Source organism: Manis pentadactyla, chromosome 11, assembly GCF_030020395.1.
Source record: "Manis pentadactyla isolate mManPen7 chromosome 11, mManPen7.hap1, whole genome shotgun sequence".
Classification (NCBI taxonomy): Eukaryota; Metazoa; Chordata; class Mammalia; order Pholidota; family Manidae; genus Manis; species Manis pentadactyla.
Window position 1 is genome coordinate 12804036 of NC_080029.1, and position 19911 is coordinate 12823946.

Here is a 19911-nt window from a genome sequence, read left to right on the forward strand (position 1 = left end):
GTGATGGTCTTTTAAGACAATTGCCCTGGCATTCCAATGGTACCCATGGTCTAGGGAAAGGGTGGAATTTCAGTTCCGTTTGCTTTAATTCAACAACTGTCAGAGGACACTGCCAGACCAGACATCAGCTAATGTGCTGCAGGATTATGGTATCCAGTTCCCTCTCCATGAATTATCCCATGTATATCTTTCCTAAAAGACAGCCCAGTTTCTCTACAAATACCACCAATGACACCAATTCACTACTACCCAAGACAAAGCCATTCCATAGTTGGGCCGAAAAATTCACCTCCTAACGAGCCAAATTGGAACCACTTTTACTTAGTTCAGGCCTCTAGTCCACATAATCCTTTAGGTACTAGCATTTAAGTAGCTATCTCATAGGCTACTTCTCAGTATTAAACCTTCCAGGCTGGTATTAGACAAGGCTGGATTATACTGCAGTTATAAATATACCCCCAAATCACAGAGCCTTAAAACAAGAAAAGTTTATTCCCTGTTCATTCAAAGTCCAACGAAAGGCTGCTTTCTGGCAGGTCTTTTCCCAAGTGATGGCACTGATTCAAGATCCTTCTATCAAGAAATTCCACCATCTTGAGGTCTTCCCCTTCCATCCACACAGGTAGGCGAAGCAGGACAAAGAGAATCTCACAGGGGGTTTATGACTGAGTCTGGAAGTGGTTGATATTCCAGCCACACTCACATTCCACTGGCCAGGTTCCAGTCACATGGCCAAACCCAACTGCAAGGGAGGCTGGGAAATGTAGTTTTCCCAGGGCAGGAGCAAGCTGAATTGGTGAGCATCCAGCTGGTCTCTGACAGACACCTCTTTAAGCCACCTTCACATAACAGCTTTCAGGCTCTCGCTTTCCTGTACCCCATGTGAACAAAACCCACTTCTTCAAATGTGATGCTTGGGACCAAAGTAAAACTAAGTCTGACCTGCACCAAGGAGAAAGGGGCCATTTATCTCAGTGTGCTTCTGTTGATGCACCAGCTTTTCTGGCAAGGCCGTCACATCACTGACATATACTGAATTTACGTGATAAGCCACATCTCCTCCATTCTGCCTGGAGCAGTGGTCTTTTGAATCTGAAAGTTAGATTTCATCGTGGAGCCAGAGGAACTCACAAGAAACAGGTGGGAAGTAGCAGGATGCAGTGCGCTGGGCTAACGTGGGGCGGCAGTCAGCAGAGCCCAAGCAATGAGAGGCAGGAAATGACGTCAGAGGAATGTTTTGCCCAGCTGAGCAATGGGGTGGTGCTTGGCCAGAGGACAGCAGGGGGCTAAGTGCTCTGAACCCCTTGGCTGGATTGCTTGCCTGAGTCCAACTTTCTGAAGGTTCTGTGGGGCATATGCACCTTGGCGGGCCTGAGGTGTCCAGCCTACCCTGCACATCCACAGAGCATGCCAGGCACTGCCTACCAGGACAGCAACCCCCAGCCCCATCCCCACCACCATTCTTGGAAGTGTCCATGGAGGCTCACATGCTCCATGAATCCACCTGGTGGACACCGCAGCCCATCCCTCACCCTGGGTCACCCCATCATTCTTATAGGTCACCTCTCATCCCCCCACCCACAACCAGCTTTTCCAGGTCATAGTCAAGCTCACCATGCTACCTTAGATGTGGACACAGGTCCTTCCTAAAAGCACAGCCAAGACTAAGATGAACTTGAGTCAAAGTTTACTAAAGGCCTGAGCATGAGGCATACTGTGGAACAGAAGAGCACTAAAACAGAATCCTGGAACTCAGAGCTCTGTGGTCCCTGGCCTGGACCTTGCAAAGGGTGTACCCTTGGCCCTTCTTTGTATCTTAGCCCCTGCTGCAGAGGCACAGGCCTTCCTGTCCCTGAAGGGGGGCCTTTGGGTGCCCTACTCCAGAGCTAGGACTCCTACTCTCAGCTTTCTCTGGCTTCCACCTGGGGTTCAGCCTCTTTTCCAAACAACTTACTCATCTCCCCATAAGCTGCTCACAGTGAAGATAACCTATTACCTGGCCACGCCTCACATTTCATACCAGAACAGAATTCTATTACTATTGCAAAACCGAAGGCCCATTAGTGTCTTCCACCAAAACATGAGTCAGAAGAGTACTGGCAGCTTTACCAGGATGATGTTTTCTCTCTCTGGCCACCAAGCCTTCAAAAATGCCAGGGTACACTCAGCCAGAGGCCCCCATTATATGGTGCTCTGCGGTCTCAAATTGGGGACAAGAAGTGTCATTGGAGGGGAGAACCAGCCAGTGAGACTTAGGGCTGAAGCAGGCTCAGGGAGCTGTGAGCAGTCGCAGATGGAGGGGCAGTGAGCTCATGACAATGCGCGCACCAGGGCTGACGCCACAAGCCAAGGCACAGACCTGGAGGTGTGGAAGCTGTGCAGAAAGACAGAGGGGCCACTTCTTCCCCACGCGCCTGTGTAGGAACACTGGAGGTTAATTCCTGATCACTTTGGCACCCATTTAGGCTTTACTATTAAGCATACAATTTAGAGGTAAGTTTTATAGCATGTGTTTCATGCTTTATAACTAGTGCCCCTTTAAAGAATCAAAGTAGACATGTTTAAAGAAATAAAACTATGCAGGCCCAATAAACATTTGGGTCTCTAGCTGGGAGGCTGGACAGCCCCATCTGGATGAGCCAGCTGTCACTCAGCAGTGAACTAACTAGCACCAGACACCGTACTGGTTCAATACATGAGTGTAATGGGATGTGGTCAGTGACTCCACTTCTGACATTGCTGGGAAATGTGCAGCTGTGAAGAAGATAAGGGCAAGCTGACCGGACTTTTCTAGGAGGACCCTCTTGCCACCTGAACCTGGGACTGTCCACCGCCAGGTTCCAGAAGTATGGCCGCCCTCCTGGGCAGAGAGGCCAAAGCGTCCGGCTTCAGGCTGGGGGGTCAGCATATGGGAAGGAGGTGGAGGAAGTATCAGGCCCAGGCAGGGGCTCGGGGGGTGTGGGGCCAAGGGAAGTGAGGGGCAGAAGGGAGGCAGTGGTGACAAATGGAAGGTCTGAGAGATCCTGTGCTGAAGTAAACCAAATATTGTTTGAAAAAGAAGTATTGCAAAGGTATAAATATTTTGGTGGTGGTGGTGGTGACTAAACCTTTAGTAACATTCCAGAGCTTTGTTAAAATATACTACTCATTTGTACATTTTACCATTTCTTCATTAGCCTGGGGGACCACTCATGGCCCTGGTGACACTTACCCTTGCATCTGCCTGGCAGTGTTTTTCACTGGTGTCCCTAAGTGATCGGTCAGAGGACTCTCAGTGCAGACCGAGTGGGGGTCCTGAAGAAGCCATGGGGAGGAGGGCTGAAATCCATACCTCTGAGCACTTAGGATAAAAGCAAACCTGGGAACCCCAGAGAAATATTTTCCTTGATCCACATCACAGGCCCAGCCCCTCCCAGGAAGTGGGCACACAAAGAGCCCCAGGCCAGAGGAGAGTGTGTTGCTCACCCGGGGCCAGTGTTTATTTGCAAAGCTGTTGTGGACAGAAGCTGGGGCCTTTGGAGCCTCTTCTCCAGATCCAGGCACCCGTGGAACATGCACGGTCACACGCACACCACGGTGACATCCAGCAGCTTCTGGATCATCTGGGCGTGGGTGCCATGGAAGGGCAGCCCATCAACCTCCATGCCCACGTTGCCCGAGACCCCACTCCTGACTTTGTGCCGTACCAGGATGCCCAACATTTTCTCTTCCTGGAAAAAAATGGAGAAGAGATAGAGGTGGTGGAGAGGGAGTTAAAAAGAAAGCAGTATGTACATTTCTAAGTGGAGAGTGCTTGACTTGGTATGGTCTCTTTTCTGAAAATAAAATTTTGGTTAAAAATACTAATGCCACTGGAAGACTCAATGAAAAATAAGTGCCCTACAGCACACCTCGTGGGCCCCCAAACCCGCTTCCCAGAAGCTCACTTGGAAAGATTTGGAATGTTTCTTCTGGTAGCTACCTTCATGGAACTAAATACTATGCTTTTGATGGAAACCTGCATTTTCTTCACAAACACTAACGATTTACTTCTGCAGGGACAGCGTGGGCTACTTCCTGCCAACATAGCCCTTGCCCAGCTCTGGACTGTCTGCCAGTGGCCTTTGTGCCGGAAGGCCCCTGTTCCTCCCGAGACCCCACCATCAGCCTCCTGTGGGGCACACCCCAAGGCCCACCCGCAGCTGCGTCTAGATTTTACCATGGGGAGTGGGAGCATCTACAGGAAGCAGAGCTGTGGAGAAAATGCAGCTCCATCCTGGGCCCAGCAGGCAAGGTAGTTTGGGATCAGACAGCTCTGACCTGGGGCTTCTGGCAGGTGTCTTAGCCTTTCTGTGACTCAGTGTCCCCATCCGTATAAAGAGGAGGTTAATGATGATGATGAAGCCTCCTTACAGGGCTGTTGTGAGGATTAAATGACATAATGCAAGTAAAGCATCTTAGTACTGTCCTTGGTACATAGTAGATGCCCATGAAATGAGGTGAATTCTTACTGGCAGAGCTAGGTCCCCCTGGCCTACAGTCCAGAACTTTCTTCTTCGATTTACTTGCTGGTTTTTTTTAAAGATATTTGACTCCCCTCCCCTTCTCTCCCTGCAAAAATAAGGGCCCAAAGAATCACTGTCTAAACCACTAATGTCCATCCCTGGTTGAATAGCTCAGGTCCCCCTGAGGAAGGTGGGTCGTAGGTGAAGACAAAGGAGGGGATAGAAGGAGGGGACAAAGGAATCTAGAGAAGGAAGGTCAGGACAGATCTGAGAAGGGCTCTCTCCTTCCTGCTCAGGCATCTACATCTGCTGCATCATCCATCAGAGTTTTATTAGGCATATGCCGTGTGCCAGGTCCTGCCCCAGGGATACGGCGGTGAATGTGACATGGTCCCCGTCCCGGGGTGGGGGGTTCACAGTCTAGATGAGTGATCAGGAAGGCATAGTCCAACTCAGGGCAGGGGTACCCAATCCCATTTCCTGGAGTGGCTTAGGAAAGACTTTCTGGAGGAGGGGCCACCAGGACCGCAGGCGGCAGGAGAGCAGGAATGAGCCAAGCCCGCAGCTATGAGGAGAACTCCCCGAAACTTCTCAAAACAGTGGAGAAAGCCTTGGCAAAGGTCGCCTGGGAACTGTCCCTACTCTCAGCTGGCTCGAGAGCCTGCATTTGCATTCTGTCCTGGGGCCCAAGGTGGCAGAAAGGCCCAAGAGTATTTCCAGGCATGCTCTTTGTCCACTAGCCCCTTCCCAGGGCTACTCAGCCCAGAATGGCATTTCCCGCCCTTTGTTTGGGCATTATTCTCCATTTCTCTTCTTCATTGGCTCATATCCTTTCTTTATGGTGAATACTTCTGGGACCATGGGGCCATTTCCTCCCAGCACACTGCCTGCCCCCACCATTCGTGTCCTTCTGGGTCCTGGAAGGAACCTGGGGTCCTCAGGGTGCATGGGATCAGTCAACAGATGAGAAATTGGCTGGCACTCAGCCTCTAAGAGCTGCAGGGAATAGCTGGGCCAACAGCGACGGCCTGCACATTTCCAGAAATCACCGAGTGACCACACCATCCTCAAGAAGGCCCCACCGGTGAAGGAGGTGGCAGTGGGGGAGGAGAATGGGCCAGGGGGTGGCTGGACACAGAGCACCCAGAGGCGGCTGCACTGGCCCAGGATGAGAGAGTAGGGCAGGAGAGGCGACTCAGAGGACAGAAGGGGCTGTAGTGGATGGGGCTTGGGGCCCACTTTACTGTGGTTGGGGACAGAGGCCCCAGCCTGGGCTCGGAGGCTGAGTATGTGGATGGTCACTACTGGTTTACCTTGGGAGCACAGCAGGCTGATATACACGGTTAGGTGAAGTTGCTGTTAAAAATGGGCTGGGAGAAAGGGGCCTCCTGGAAGTCGGAACTGTTCTGTACTGTGACCTTGGTGATGAGTGAATGGGTGTACACATACATAACAATTCATCCAGTGTGTTCTTAAAATTTATGCACTTTACTCTGTGCTTAGTGCATTAGTTTTTCTTAATTTAGAAAAGTTATAAAGAAAAGTGGAGTGGGATCAAAATGCTGGAAGAGAATGGGAGTGCAACATGAGGCCAGAGGCCATGTTCCTGCCTCTCTGCACCATCCACCCATCTGTTATCCATTTGTCCATCAGTCTATTCATCCATCTATTTGTCCACCCAACCATCCATCCAGCTAGCCAGCCGTCCCTCCATCCGTCATCCACCATCCAGTCAGCCAGCCATCCTTAGTCCCTTCTGTAAGGTGTCATCAGTTGGCTCCTGGAAAATGCTCTCCAGCCATTTACATTGCTCTCAGGTAAAACCCCACAGCAGAGCTGTGGGTAAAATTGTAAAATTTCCAGAATATCTTGCCTGGCTTTAGTACATCTGCATATCAATAGGCGTTCAGAGGTGGAAAGAAGTATGGCTTTAGTGCATTTGCATCATTCCTCAGGGGTGGAGAGAAGTTCATGTCCATATCAATGGGTAATTACCTGGGCAACGGAGGGCTTATCTGAACCTGAGAGGTTAAGGGGAGGTCCTTGCTTGCTTACTTCTGCTGGAGCAGGAGAGAGAAACAGCCCCGGACTGCAGTTTGTAAGCAATAAACGGGTTTTAAACTTTATTTCTCCCTTTGACTGATTTTGGTTTTAGAGGTATTTTGTCCCAGGATTTCCTCTCCCCGGACTTACAACAGCCAAGGGCCAGGGTGGGCAGGGTGTGCCCCAGCTGGTGGTGGCCCTCTTCCCTGGGCCCCTCAGCATGGTACCTACTCCTGCTACAGTCATGATCAGACCCCCAAGGACTGCCCCTGAATTTGGGGAGCTTGACTTATAAGCAATTCACATTCCTCTGCCAAGCCCAGCATCCCTCGATGGCTCAGAGACCTCCTTGGAATGGCCTTCAGACCTCTGACGTGATGATCCCACATATTCCTCCGCATACCACACTCTGGGTCCTCACCCCTCTGCCTTTGTGGGTCCTGTGGCCTCAAAGGCCCTTCCTACCCTTCCATACCTAGCTGCTTATATCCTCCTCACCCGCCAAAAACCAGGTCAGTGCCACCTCCTCCATGCAGCCTTCCTTGAACTCTCTGAATGAGCTGTGTGCCCGTTCTCTGTGTCTGCACAGCAGCTGGCTGTACACGTGTGTATCCTAGCTCCCGAAGTCACCTTTCCTGTGCTGTCTCCTGAGCTCCCTGTCCAGGGGCCAGGTCTGATCCCTCACTGTCTCCCAGAGAAAGCCTGGGCCTGGCCCAGAGGATGGGCTCAACAAACATGCCTTTGTACTTTTGGTTTAAAAATGTTCCCTTTTATTTTCTTTTGAAGGGTGATACATTATTAATATATTTATGAAGGACTGGGTGGAAATGTCAAAGGAGAATTTTCCATCCCCAGAGGGTAAGTGTTTGGGCTGTGTGCCTTTGTTTGGCTGGGTTGGTTCTTTTGTGTCCGTGTGAATCAGGAGTCACGTGAGGCAGCCCCCTGAGTACTTGTTTCCAGTTCACATCCAGGAAGTGCGAAGAAACACAGAAGGCCCTCTGGGCCCCTCCAGGGCAGGCCATTTCCCCTGAAAATGTCACTCCAGCAGCCCCTTCCATCCCCTGCCCCCCAACAGGGCACTGGCATTACCAGGAACTGGGAAACTTCTGGGCCAGGAGAGAGCCCAGAGTATGGAGCCAGAGAGGCCTGGGCAGATCCCAGTTCTCAGGTGGGTGGTGCGGGGCAAGTCGCCCCAGCCTTGGAGCCTCAACAATCTCATCTGTAAAGTGGGGTAACACCATTCATCCAGGGTGGTGCTGGAGAGAAACAGGGTGGGGGCAGGAGAGAGAGGCAGAGGGAGAGACAGGCAGAAGGAAAGGGAGCAGAAGGGGTGCAAGACTATTTAAGAGGAATAGCAAGAGACTGTGATGGACTGTAGATGCAGATGCTTTCAGAAGTGGGGCGTCCTGGGGCTCAGCTGTCTGCAGGCTGGGGGCTTGGAACAACAACCCACTCCATCTCAGCTGCTGTGCCCAGGCTCAATGCTCAGGAAGCTTCTGCCTGTTAGATGGCCTTCCCATCTCTGCAGACCAGCCCTCTCCCAGGACAGCTCTCTCCTGGCAGGTGGGCCCCGCAGCTCTGCAAAGAGCAAGCCCTTCCTTACAGTGAACCAGAGATTCTCTTGTACCTCCTGCCTTTTGACCTGATTTTGTCTCTCAGGTTGTCTGTCCCTCTCCCCCAGGAAGCCCCCCGGCCTGTGTGAGGCCTCAGGACCTCCACCCCAGTCTTCTCTCCTCCAGGCCAAAAACCCCAGCTGCCTCCACTGTTTCCCCAGGCCTTTCCGCTTTCCTGCTCTCCTGCCTGCCCTCAGGTGAAGGCCCGTGGCGCTCAGGTGAAGTCGCTTCTGACCTGGGGTTTAGATGGAACGTAAGAGCTTTGGCCTCAATTTCCCATGATCCAAATCACTCTGAAAAATCCCCCAGAGGGTGCCCCTTTGGAGACTGCGGCACCATCAGCTTGTCTCCTACGTGGGTGGCCCAGCTTTGCCAGGATCTGGCTGAGGAGGGTGCTCGGGTCTGGGATGGGGTCAGCGGGGCGGCCTGCTCCCTGAGAGCGCTGGGAACCGTGCCTGTGGAGGGTGTGGATCCGCCACTGCCTTGCTGGCATTTCTCAGCCCCTCTCTTTTGCCTGCGCCTGCACATACTTCACATGGGTTAGACATGCACATGTGCAGGCATGACGCCCTTCCTCTGCCCTGCTCTGCTGGGGGATGCCTGGAAGCACACGGCTCGCCAGGTCACTGGCTCTCAGAGGAGCTTGCACAGAGGCACCCCAGGGCTCTGAGTCCCATGCTCAAAGCCCTGGTGTGGCTCTCTGTGCCTTCTCAGGTGGAACCCTTGGGGAGGGGCTCCTGGTTTGCTCGGATCCAGTTAACATGCTCTCCCACTGCCCGGGGGTTCTTAATGGCCCCAGACCACACAGAGAATCTGACGGAAACGCAGATCCTTGCCCAGAAAAATCAATGTATGCAACAATTTTGCAAGCAGTTTCAAAGGACTCTCAGACCTGACTTTGGGAATCCGGGGGTCAGAAGCCCTCCTCTAGGCCTATCGCCCCCCCCACCCCAACAGCAGACTCCCCAAACTAGCACCAAGCTTGTCCTCATCTGCCAGCTTCCATTCCCTCCATTCCCCCTGCCTAGAATGCCTCCCCTTCTACTGCATTTATCTGCCAGCCTCCAGCTCACAGGTCCTCTGCCCATCTTGGTCCCCTATGCCGCAGCACCCTGTGGGATGGCTGACAGTCCCGCCCAAGGTTGCAGCGCCTTCACTGGTTGTCAAGTCCTTGGAGGGGATGATAAGGACACTCACAGCTACCAACACAGAGCGCCCACCACAGGTCAGGTACTTGCTCTTCCAGCGATGCTGCTGATGGCCCCTGTTTTACAGACAAAGAGAACGCAGCTCGGAGGGGCTAAGTAGCCTGCCTAAAGTTAGACTAGAAGGAAAACGGTTACTTATATCAGGTCTTCCACAATAACTTAGGATTGCTCATAGGTCAAAGGTCATTCAATCCAATCTAGCAACTGCCTGCCAGGAGATCTTTGCTTCTAGGTGTTGGGGGGGGGGGGAGTTTCCTCTCCCCTTCAAGGTTCTTTTGCCTGGTCTAAGAATTAAATTGACATGAGACAGTTTAACAGGAGAAAATAAAATCTAGTTAAGTAAGTACAGGGGCTCCCTAAGAATATGAAACCTTCAGGCAGTCAGGCAACTGGGGTTTATACGCCATCCAGAGCGAAGCAGAAAGAGGTAGAGGCCTGGGATTTCAAAAGGAAGGAAGACCATTCATAGTAAGAGGAAAAGGTGTACATGTTTGGTAAACAAATGTTTTCTGGGCAATATAGAAGCAACAGGACACAGAGAGGAACATTTAACAGACTTTGCTAGGTTCCTCCCTACCTACCACACCTGGTTTATATCATACTGTACAGTAGCCAGTAGTTACCTGTGGTGATAGCTCCCTTCCTGGAATACATCCTCTATCTGAATTCTTTTAGGCAGTTAAAGAGGGAAGGCAAAAAGAAAACTTCTGGAGTCTTCTGTTTCTTAAAAATAGCCTAAAATAATCCACATGCCAAAGTGACACCTTTTGGGGTGGCCAATTTTGCTACCCTACATAGGCATGGTCTGCGTCCGGCCACTGACAGGCAGCAGTGGTGCTGGGCCTTGGCTTTTGGGCTGGAACACCAGGCCTTCTCCTTATCCTGGGAAAAGCTGTTTCTGTGGAAGTGGCCCACTGGGTGTGTTACCTTAGCGACAGATGGGAGCGCTTGAGCCCAGTTCTGTTCCCCGGGTGCTCTGGAGGGCCCAGGTGTCTTCCTCAGGTAACGTCCATGGACCTCACATGAGTTCAGGATATATAGTGTACAGGCCAAGGCATAGCCTCCCCAGTTAGAAACACCTAGAAAAAAAAGGATTCTGTCAGAAAACTGGAAAGGTCAGGGGGTCCATCGCCCTGCCTCTAAGCAACAGAAATCACCTCAAAGAATGGTCCCAAGACCAGTGGCACTAGCAGTACCTGAGAACTTGTCAGAAACACAGATTCTTGGGTCCCAGCCCAGATTGACTTAATTGGAAGCACAGCAGGGGAGTGGGGAAGCTAACTGAGTTTTAATAAGCCTTCCGTGATTCTGATTCAAGTTAAAGTTTGAGAACCATTGATCTAGATCATCTGGATTATGTACTGTTAACGACTGTCAGCAGAAAACATTCAGGCTGTAACCCTCGGAAGCCATTCCAAGACTCTGGACAGTACGAAAGTCCCCCTTATAGCTCACCAGACTCCCTCACGCTGCATGGAAGCCGACCGCAGAGGGGCTCGGTAAGAGCTCCACGGTTGTGCGCTTGACGATCCCTCCTAGGTCAGCCTCATACCACCTGCCTTTTCTATCAGCAGCCCCAGAGGCTTACTGCCCAGCTTAGGGACTCTCATCGGCGCTTCCCTGAAACCTGCTTGAGTTCTCCATTCAGTTGAAGGATTAATTAGGGACCTGCTAACCTCTAGGTGCTAAAGCTAAAAAGAGAGGAGCTCCCAGCCAGGGAGAGAGGGACTGTACACACAGCCAGCCACAGAGTGGGGTGATCTGTGAATGAGATGTTCACAGCAGATCATGGGAGTACTCATTCTGACTGGTTTAGGAAAGACTCACAGAAAAGGGGTCATTTCAGATGGGCCTTGTAGAATTTGCCAGAAGAAGAGTGGAGGAGTGGAGGTACTTCAGGTAGGAAAAAACCAAACACCCAGTGAGTACGTGAAAATACAAGGCTTATATCAAGGTACGGTGGGCAAAGACCATTGTGATAATACTGTATTTCACTGATTCTAAGACATATTTTTTTTTACATTTGCCCCTCTGAAACTGAGATGCCTCTTATAATCAGTAGAATTGTACAGTTGTAATAAGGCAGCATTTTCCTTTCTTAGTGGTACATAAAATATTAGTAATTCTTGTCATCAATGGCATCTTATAGTCAATGGAGTAACTTGTTTTGATTGAATACTTACAATGTGTGGCACTATTCTAATGCCTTACGTGGATTAGCTCCTGAAGTCCTTACACCAAGCCTGTGAAGTATAGGTGTGATTATTATCTTCACTTGCAAAACTGGGAAATAGACACAGAGGCATTAAGTAATCTGCCTGAGGTCACACAGCTAGTAAGTGGTGAACCTGAGATGTGACCTCAGGCTGTTGCCTCCAGAACCCACACTGTGGGGAAAATGGAAGTTCTTACGGCCAGGATCCTCACCTGACCCTAAACTACTTGATGTAACTGACCTCCTATTAGGCTAGTGCTTCCACACCCATAGGGACTAAGCTATTGACTGAGTCACTATGTAAAGAGCTCTGCCGAGTGATCTGGGTAGAGGCAGAGACAGAGGTGGATGACAGACCTGCAGACTGCTGGATGCAGATGTGATTCTGGTGCTCAACCTACCGCCACGAGAATAAAGCCAGGTATAAACCCTTTTACTCCAAGAACATTCCGTTGTCATTTCTCGGTCTCACTGAGTCCATAGTGAACTTCCCTGGGGCTGAAACCCTCAGGCAAGACACACACTCTTTAAAAAAGCAATTTAGAAATGTTTGTGGTTAAAAACCCACATAACATAGAATTTACCGTGCTAGCCATTTTTAGGTGTACACTTCAGCAGTGGTAAGCATATCTACATTGTGGTGCAACTCTAGCACCTAAACTCAACCTCCATGCAGATACAGAAAATAAAAGCATATTTGGGAAGGAATATCAAAGAGAAAGAGAAGTATTTAAAATGCAGGTTTACCAGGTGAAATCATATAAAGTGGGTACTACTGAGTGTGAGCATTAGAAGCTGGTATATGAAATTAAAAATGCTGATCACGGTATGGTACTATGGTGAGGATGGTATTTCTGCCCTCTTTCATCACTTGCCACCACCTGCCTTTTGAGAATATCTACAGTATTGTTGTTACATCATCTTTTCACATCATTTCTTTTCAATTAAAAAACTGAAACCCATGCTGTATTTGAGCCATGATGGTGGCCATGCATGGCTGGATCATAGTGAGGATTGGAGAGATTAGGCTGAGCGAGGCCCCAAGACCCAGAAAGGGAGCTAGACTTGAGCCCTAATGCAGGGGCCCTGCTCTGGGAGGCCCCGTGAGATGTGAGTCCTACTGCAAACTTTGATTTCCACACTGACTTGGGATGCATGTGCCAAACAGGACAGGAGAGCATGCCTTCAGGGCCAGGGCATCGCTGGCTCATGGACCTTGTGGTGGGTTCTTTTCTCTTCTTTTCTTTCATGCCTGACTAGCTGGGCCTGACGAGTTGCTGAGCATCCTGGGGCTGCCACTATCCCTGGTGTCGAGAGCCAGGGATGGAGTCAGGCAGGGCTTCTGTGCCTCCTAATCCACTCTCCTGAGAGGCCCCTTGCCTGCCTGTTGCTCCCTCTTGACACCCAGATGGAATCACAGCACCCAACAGGGCCAGTCAGGATGACGTGACAGAGGTTTTTCTCTAATCCTCACAGAGACCCAGTTTATGGACAAGGACGGCAAGGCTTGGGAAGTATGAGCTTCCATCTCCTGGCTGATGCCAGAGCCCTGATCTTCCTTGTCCCCACTGAGCGGAAGGGCTCGGTGTTCAGGTCCTGGCAGCTCCCAGCCTAACTGGAGGGGCCCGTTTTCATTTCATTCAGCTTCAATCCTACAGATTTTCATCAGAAGCTCTCATTCCAAACAATCCCCACCACCACCTTCTGCCAGCTGGGATTGCTTCCTCTCATTGGGGACCTCTGCCTGCTCTTAAAATCATGACCTCGGTGATGTCATTGGCCAGGCTGTTGGGGTTTGATCATTTACATGGAGAATCTACATTTTGGGTGGCAAGTAAACTTGAGGAAATCTGAGGGCTTCCAAAGAGTTCCTCCAGTGGCTCTCTTCCCACTCAGATCCAAGACCCTGGGACAACGGATTGGCAGATAGCAGCTCTGCCAACACCAAGCACTGAGGTGCAATTCTTCCTCTTCTGTGTGTCTCAGCTGTGGAGCTAATCCAGGGTGGAGAGCAGACAGAAAGAATGCTGAACTTCTTTTCCTATGCTTACTGGCCATCTGTATTATCTTCTTTGCTGACGTGTCTATTCAGGTCTCTTGTCCATTTTTAAATTGGGCTGTTCTTTTTCTTATTGTTGAGTTTTAAGGGTTCTTTATGTATTTTGGAAAGCAGTTCTTTATCAAATATACCTTTTCCAAATGTTTTCTTCCAATCTATGGCTTGTCTACACGTTCTCTTTACACAATATTTCTCAGAGCAAAAGTTCTTAATTTTAAGAAGTCCAAGTTACCAATTCTTTGTTTCATGGATTACACCTTTGGTGGTATATCTAAAAAGGCACCACCATACCAAAGATCTAGGTTTTCTCCTATGTTGTCTTCTAAGAGTTTTATAGTTTTGCATTTGACATTTAGGTCTGTGATCCTTTTTGAGTTAATTTTTGTGAAGGGTGTAAGGTCTGTGTCTAGATTCATTTTTGGGGTTTTTTTTTGGATGTGGATGTTGTTGGGAGCATATACATTAAGAATTTTTACATCTTATTGAAGTATTAGCCCTTTTATCATTACATAATGCCCCCTTAATCCTCCTGATAACTTCCCTTGTTATCCAGGAGAGCCTGCCATCAGGGCCATGTTCTGAAGTCTGCTGTGTCTGAAATTAATATAGCTACTCCTGCTGTCTTCTGATTAGTGTTAACATGGTATATCTTTCTCCACCCCTTTACTGTTAATTTATATGTGGCTTTATATTTAAAATGGGTTTCTTGTAGACAACTATAGTTGGGTCTTGTTTTTTTGACTTACTCTGACAATCTGTCTTTTAATCAGGGCATTTAAGCCATTGACATTTAAGGTGATTGATATGGTTGGATTAATATCTACCATATTTGTTATTGTTTTCTATTTCTTGCCCTGTGCTTTTTTCCCATTTTTGTTTTCCATGCTTTTTCTGCCTCTGATGGTTTTAACTGGGCATTTTATATGATTCTATTTTCTCTCACTTCTTAGCATATCAGTAATACTTTTTTTAACTTTTATAAGTGGTTGCCCTAGAGTTTGCAATATACATTGACAAGAACATATAATTGAGTACATTTTTGCAATTATTACTTTGAACAAATTGTTACCTGTTAGATCAGTTAAGACTAAGAAAATCAAAAGGTTTTACTTTACCTTTGTTTATTTATTCTCCAGTGCTTTTCCTTTATTCGTGTAATTTCTGACCTAAATAAGTTTCCTTCTCTCTGAAGTATTTATTTCAAGGCAGGTCTACTGGCAACATATTCCCTTAATTTTTGCTTATCTGATAAATTCTTGATTTCTTCTTCATTTTTGAAGGATAATTTTGCAGGGTACAGAATTCTAGGTTAGTGGCTTTTCTCTATTAACACTTCAAATATTTCACTTTACTCTTCTTGCTTGTGTGGTTTCAGAGGAGAAGTTGGATGTAATTCTCATCTATTAGTAAGGTGTTTTTAACTCTGGCTTCTTTCCAGATTTTTTTCTTTATTTTGATATTTTGAAGTTTGAATATGATATGTCTGGGTGTGGTTTTTTGGCATTTATCCTGCTCAGTGTTCTTTGAGCTTCCTGCATCTACGGTTTAGTGTCTGACATTAATCTGGGGGAAAATCTCAGTCATTATTCCTTCAAATATTGCTTCTATTCCTTTCTCTCTTCTCCCTCCGGTGTTCCTATTATGTATAGGTTCCACCTTTGTTATTGCACTGCAATTTTAGGATATTTTGTTCTATTTCTTTTAGTATTTTTTCTGTTGAATTTTTAACTTTGGAAGTTTCTAGAATCATATATTCAAGGTCAGAGATTCTTTGCTTGTCTCTAGTCTACTAATGGACCCAATCAAAGGCATTCTCCATTTCAATTACAGTGTTTCTGATCTCTAACATTTTTAAATTCTTTCTTAGAATTTCCATTTCTCTGCTTACATTGCCCATCTGTTGTTGGGTATTTCTCTTTCCCCAGGTAGGTTCTGATAAAATAGTTTCTGATAAAACCCCTGCAGGCAGGCTAGGTTCTGGAAAAATAGTTTCTCCTGAAGGCAGGCCTTGTTAAGGAGAACAGAATGCTCCGGTATATTTCAAAGTGGTTCCTCTCCCCTCTACCTACCTAAAGCATAAAGGGATTTTTCTCTGATATCCACTGTGTGAACTTGATAGAACTGCTAGAGGTAAAATGCACAAAAGCATGGGGTTTCCTATGACTGAGACCCCTAGAGTTTTTAACTCTTGACTTGTCCACACTGAGCCTCCAGCAATGCGCCAGTTACAGTTCAGGTTTTCTTACCTGGCACTGGTTCCCGCAGGGGTTTCTGCTCATCTCCAGGCTATTGGTGATGAAATAGGAGAGTGCTTTTCTCAGGTATCTGTCAACATTCCTGAAACTTGTGGCACAGTCAAGGGAGGAAGGGTGGGGCCTGGAAGGACCTGAACACAAGAAAGGCCAACCTGTGGAGGAGGCAGCTGTAGGGAGGGGTAGGGCAGCCTGGGGCAGCGGTAAGGGAGAGGGGAGGTGGGAAGCCTCCTAATAGGCCTTCCCTGACCACTGATCTAAGTGCCTGCCCGTCAATAGTGACCTGTAGCTCAGATCACTATTTAGCATGGTCTAGTGTATTTATTTGTTTGGGCTTATTTTCACCCAACACGAAAAGAGGAGTTCTGGAGCAGGCCCTTTGCTACCCTAACTCCAGTACCCAGAACAATGCTTGCCCCACAGCAAATGTCTGTTGAATGACTGAATGAGAGGTGAGAGGGTGGGAACCAGGTCCCCGTATTGCCCTGGTCCCCTCTAGACTATTCGAAGAGGAGAGGAGCTTCTGGCTCCAAGCCAGGTCCCCCTCCTCCTCGGCCCAAGCACTCACCAGCAACGACAGCAAAATCCGCCTCCACTTCACAGGCGATGACATCCCCATTTCGTATGTGACTCTTCACGGCCTCCTTGACTTTTCCCATCCCAAGTTCATTGCCTCCATCACCGATCCCTGGAGGGAAGGGGAACCAAGACTGGGCACAAGGAGGGATGGCTGCGGGGCAGGGCAGTCCCCCATATGTGCCTTCTTGCCTCAGGGATGGGAAAGGGGTTGCTCTGGGCAAATTTTCAGACAATTAGGATATATTGTATTTCTCCTTCAGGTCTCCTAGAAACTTCTCTAGTTAAAAACAAGTGAGGTCAAGAACTCACCAGAGTGTGGCCAGGACCCTACTGGGGCACATTCTCTAGTCACAGACGGAGCAGGCTCTGTGCTGATGGTGCGAGGCCACAAGAGATGCGGGTCTAGAGACACTCAGCACTTCCTCTCCTGTTAAGTGACTCCTGCTCAGCGAGGGGCCATAAGGCCGTGAGCCCCATTAGTGTGACCAGACTCATTCCATTGCAGAAGGGAACTGGTATAGATGGTTAAAGTCAAATCTGTAGTTTTCTTTAAAGGCTTCTGTCTAAGGAATGTGAAATGTATGTGTGCCAGTTAATTTTAACCAATACCAGAGGGGTGCGTGGTTAACATCGGAGTAGCCTAATCAGGAATAGACACCCCAGAAGTATTTGATTAGCATTTGGAGCCTACAGTCTAAAGGCCAATCTGATAATAGGCATTAGAGGGTTTGTTAATTAGCGTAATAAATGATAGAATAAATATATGTTAAAAATTAACTAATTCAGTGGCAAAATGAATGATGTTCAGGATAGCTGGCTAAAAATAATTAACAGACACTTCCACCCTTGTAGGAACAAGATGAAAAAAATAACAAGCCTTGTAGCCTGTACCCTTTGAGGCGGTGCTCTAGGAACACCCTTTGGCCCTGTGTCCAGGTACTTCTGGGAAATTCTGTAGACTAGAAGTCAGCTGGATCTGCCTCTAGAAGTTGGTTGCTGTGGCCTCAAGGTAACTAGGGCCTCAAGGACAGAGGAGCCCGCTTCCCACACCTACAGAACAGTAGTACAACTGTTTTCGTGTCTGTTTCTACAAAGGCATAGAACATGGGGCAGGATTCCATCAGAAGTGAGCATTCATTGTGAGATGGGGAGAGAGGAACCTGAGCTGACCCACCTCAAGCATTTAGACTCTCGCCTAAAGAATCAGACAATCGTGAATCACCAAATGCTTTAGATCCACACCCTGAGGATTTTTCTCAGAACAGTTTTCTAGATCCACGACAGCCCACTGAAGGAATGAAAGTGAACAACTCCTTGCACTGGTATTGTTAACAAAGAAACAAGCCCAAATGGAGTCATTTGCTCCCTTCAAGCTGACTTAATTACAATTTCAACCAGTTCTAGAAATGTGACGTTTTAACAGTCAATCAGGAATTTTCTGCACAGCACGAATGAGGTAATCTGTCCTGTGGGCCCTCTCCATCCCCTCCTGCCAGAAGAAGATGAAGAAATCTGCATGGTAAAGCACCCACGGTTTCCCCTCTAAGGGGAGGTGACCTTGCTTGAATCTCCTTTTTTACTTTTGCTAATAACTGTTTGCTCCACCTCCTTCCTACAAAAACCTTCCATTTTGTACAACTCCTCAGAGCATCTCTCTACTTGCTAGATGGGATGCTGCCTGATTCCTGAATCACTTAATAAAACCAATTAGATTTCAAATCTACTCAGTTGAATTTTTTTCCCCACAATATTTTGTCTATTTTGTCTCTGCTCTTTAGCACTTTATGAGTTTCACTGCGTTCCCTCCTCTGGTCGGTCCTGTCTGTGGCCTTGCTTTCTTCCCTTGACGGAACTTGCAGAGTCTCTGAGAGGGGGCAGTACCTGCATGGCAAGTGGGAGGGGGGGGGTGTCTTAATTCTCAACTGAATGCAATATCCATGACAAGGCAGCTGCCCATGGAAACTGAGGAGTAAGGGAGTTGCTGGAGCACAGGGGAGAAAGGAATATTCAGGGGGCATCCCTGATGGGGCTGAGGGAGCCTAGAGGGGCTTGGCTTCCTGAGACCAAGAGAAGGGTCCAGGGTCCACAGAGAGGGCAGTCTGAAGCCACAAACAGTGGGCTCCACTTGCTTCCTTTGGGATCTTGGGGTCACCACTGGGGGGATCAGCACAGATCAGGGGTCCACCTGTTGCCAGGCAGCTGCACCTGGGGAAGTCTCTCCCTGCATACCAGGCAAAACTTCAACCTGGAGTGGGGAGGGTTCTTGACTCTGAAAGAGAAAGAATTATCAAGCAGGTCAGACAAGGAAGGAATTCATAAAGTGAGAGCAGCAGGGAATGGCAGCAGCTGTACAGGGAGCAGGGAACAAGGGAGAACAGAGGGAGGAGAGGGAAGCTCATTGAACTCCTGCTCAGCATAGGGCAGATCCCTTGCCAACTCCTGAAGCCAGGGTCACCTGGTGTCCAGTGTCCACTTGAATCTGCATGGCATGCAGACTAAGCCCCTACCACCCCAGGATTTGGGGGAGCCACAGAGCAGTGGATGGAGTGAGATTGTGTTCTGAGAACTTCCCAAAGGCAGAGAAAGGGATTTTCAGACAGCCTACTAAAGAGCATGATCATACCGCTGCAGTCCTGTCTGGGTCACCCAGGCAACGGGAACTTGCAAGCCCACATCAGAGATCTCAGTAGCCCCTCCCTACTTGCCTGAAGTAGAACAGAGAGAGAAAAAACTAGTGCTGAAGTCTAGAAAATAGAATGAAATAGAAAAGTAACAAAGATGCTTACCACTGGAGGAGTGCAGAGACAAAACACAGTAAGTTGAGCAGTAAAAGTCTTTATTTAAGGCAAAAAGTACACACTCGAAAAAAGGGGAGTGTGGGCAACCTCAGAGCAGAGGCACAAAGGGCTTAGGATTCTGTCTTTTAAGGCTTTCAAGAATGGGACAAAGGGCAAATGTCTGGTGAGAGACATTATATCACTATCTACAGTCAGTCCTCTAGATAATTCTGTAAGATAAACTTAACATGAGGAATTTATTGATCCTGTTCTTCTCCAAGATAGTGGTTTCCCTCAAGCTCTGGAAACATACCAGTGAGGACTGCTTGCTCTGCCTTAAGATTGGATGGGTTGATGGCTGATTACCAAAGAATATATTAGGAATCTTAACTTCCTAACTCCTTGGTTTTTTAAATGGAATCTTAGCCTTAAAATGGAGTCCCTCCTGTTCTTACTATACTGTTTATATCTTGGCATTTTCCATCATAGGCAGGGAGAGTTAACCATGATGCTTGTCCCATGTCCCTGTCCTGCTTCACATCCACTGGGGGAAGTGTGGTGTGCTAGCAGCTCCTTTGGACCCTGACTGCCCCTTTGGACTCAGAGATCCATCCCTTCTCTGTGCTGGGAATGCCTCCCCCCCAGGCCTTAGACCCTCTGTGGCTGCCCAGCCCAGAAAGA

General features: G+C 48.4%; 1 protein-coding gene across 4 annotated transcripts in view; it reads right to left on the minus strand.

The window, feature by feature from the left end:
• Positions 1 to 3450: 3450 nt before the first annotated feature.
• DGLUCY (D-glutamate cyclase) overlaps positions 3451 to 19911 on the minus strand; it is a 72324-nt gene continuing 55863 nt past the window's right edge. For all 4 annotated transcript variants that reach the window (XM_036882330.2, XM_036882329.2, XM_057488214.1 and 1 more), the window contains 3 exons: positions 16443 to 16562; positions 10276 to 10427; positions 3451 to 3710 (listed from right to left, as the gene is read on the minus strand). In XM_036882330.2, the coding sequence (XP_036738225.2) occupies positions 3561 to 3710; positions 10276 to 10427; positions 16443 to 16562 (422 nt within the window). In that variant the 3' untranslated portion in view covers positions 3451 to 3560. The remainder of the gene's footprint in view (positions 3711 to 10275; positions 10428 to 16442; positions 16563 to 19911) is intronic.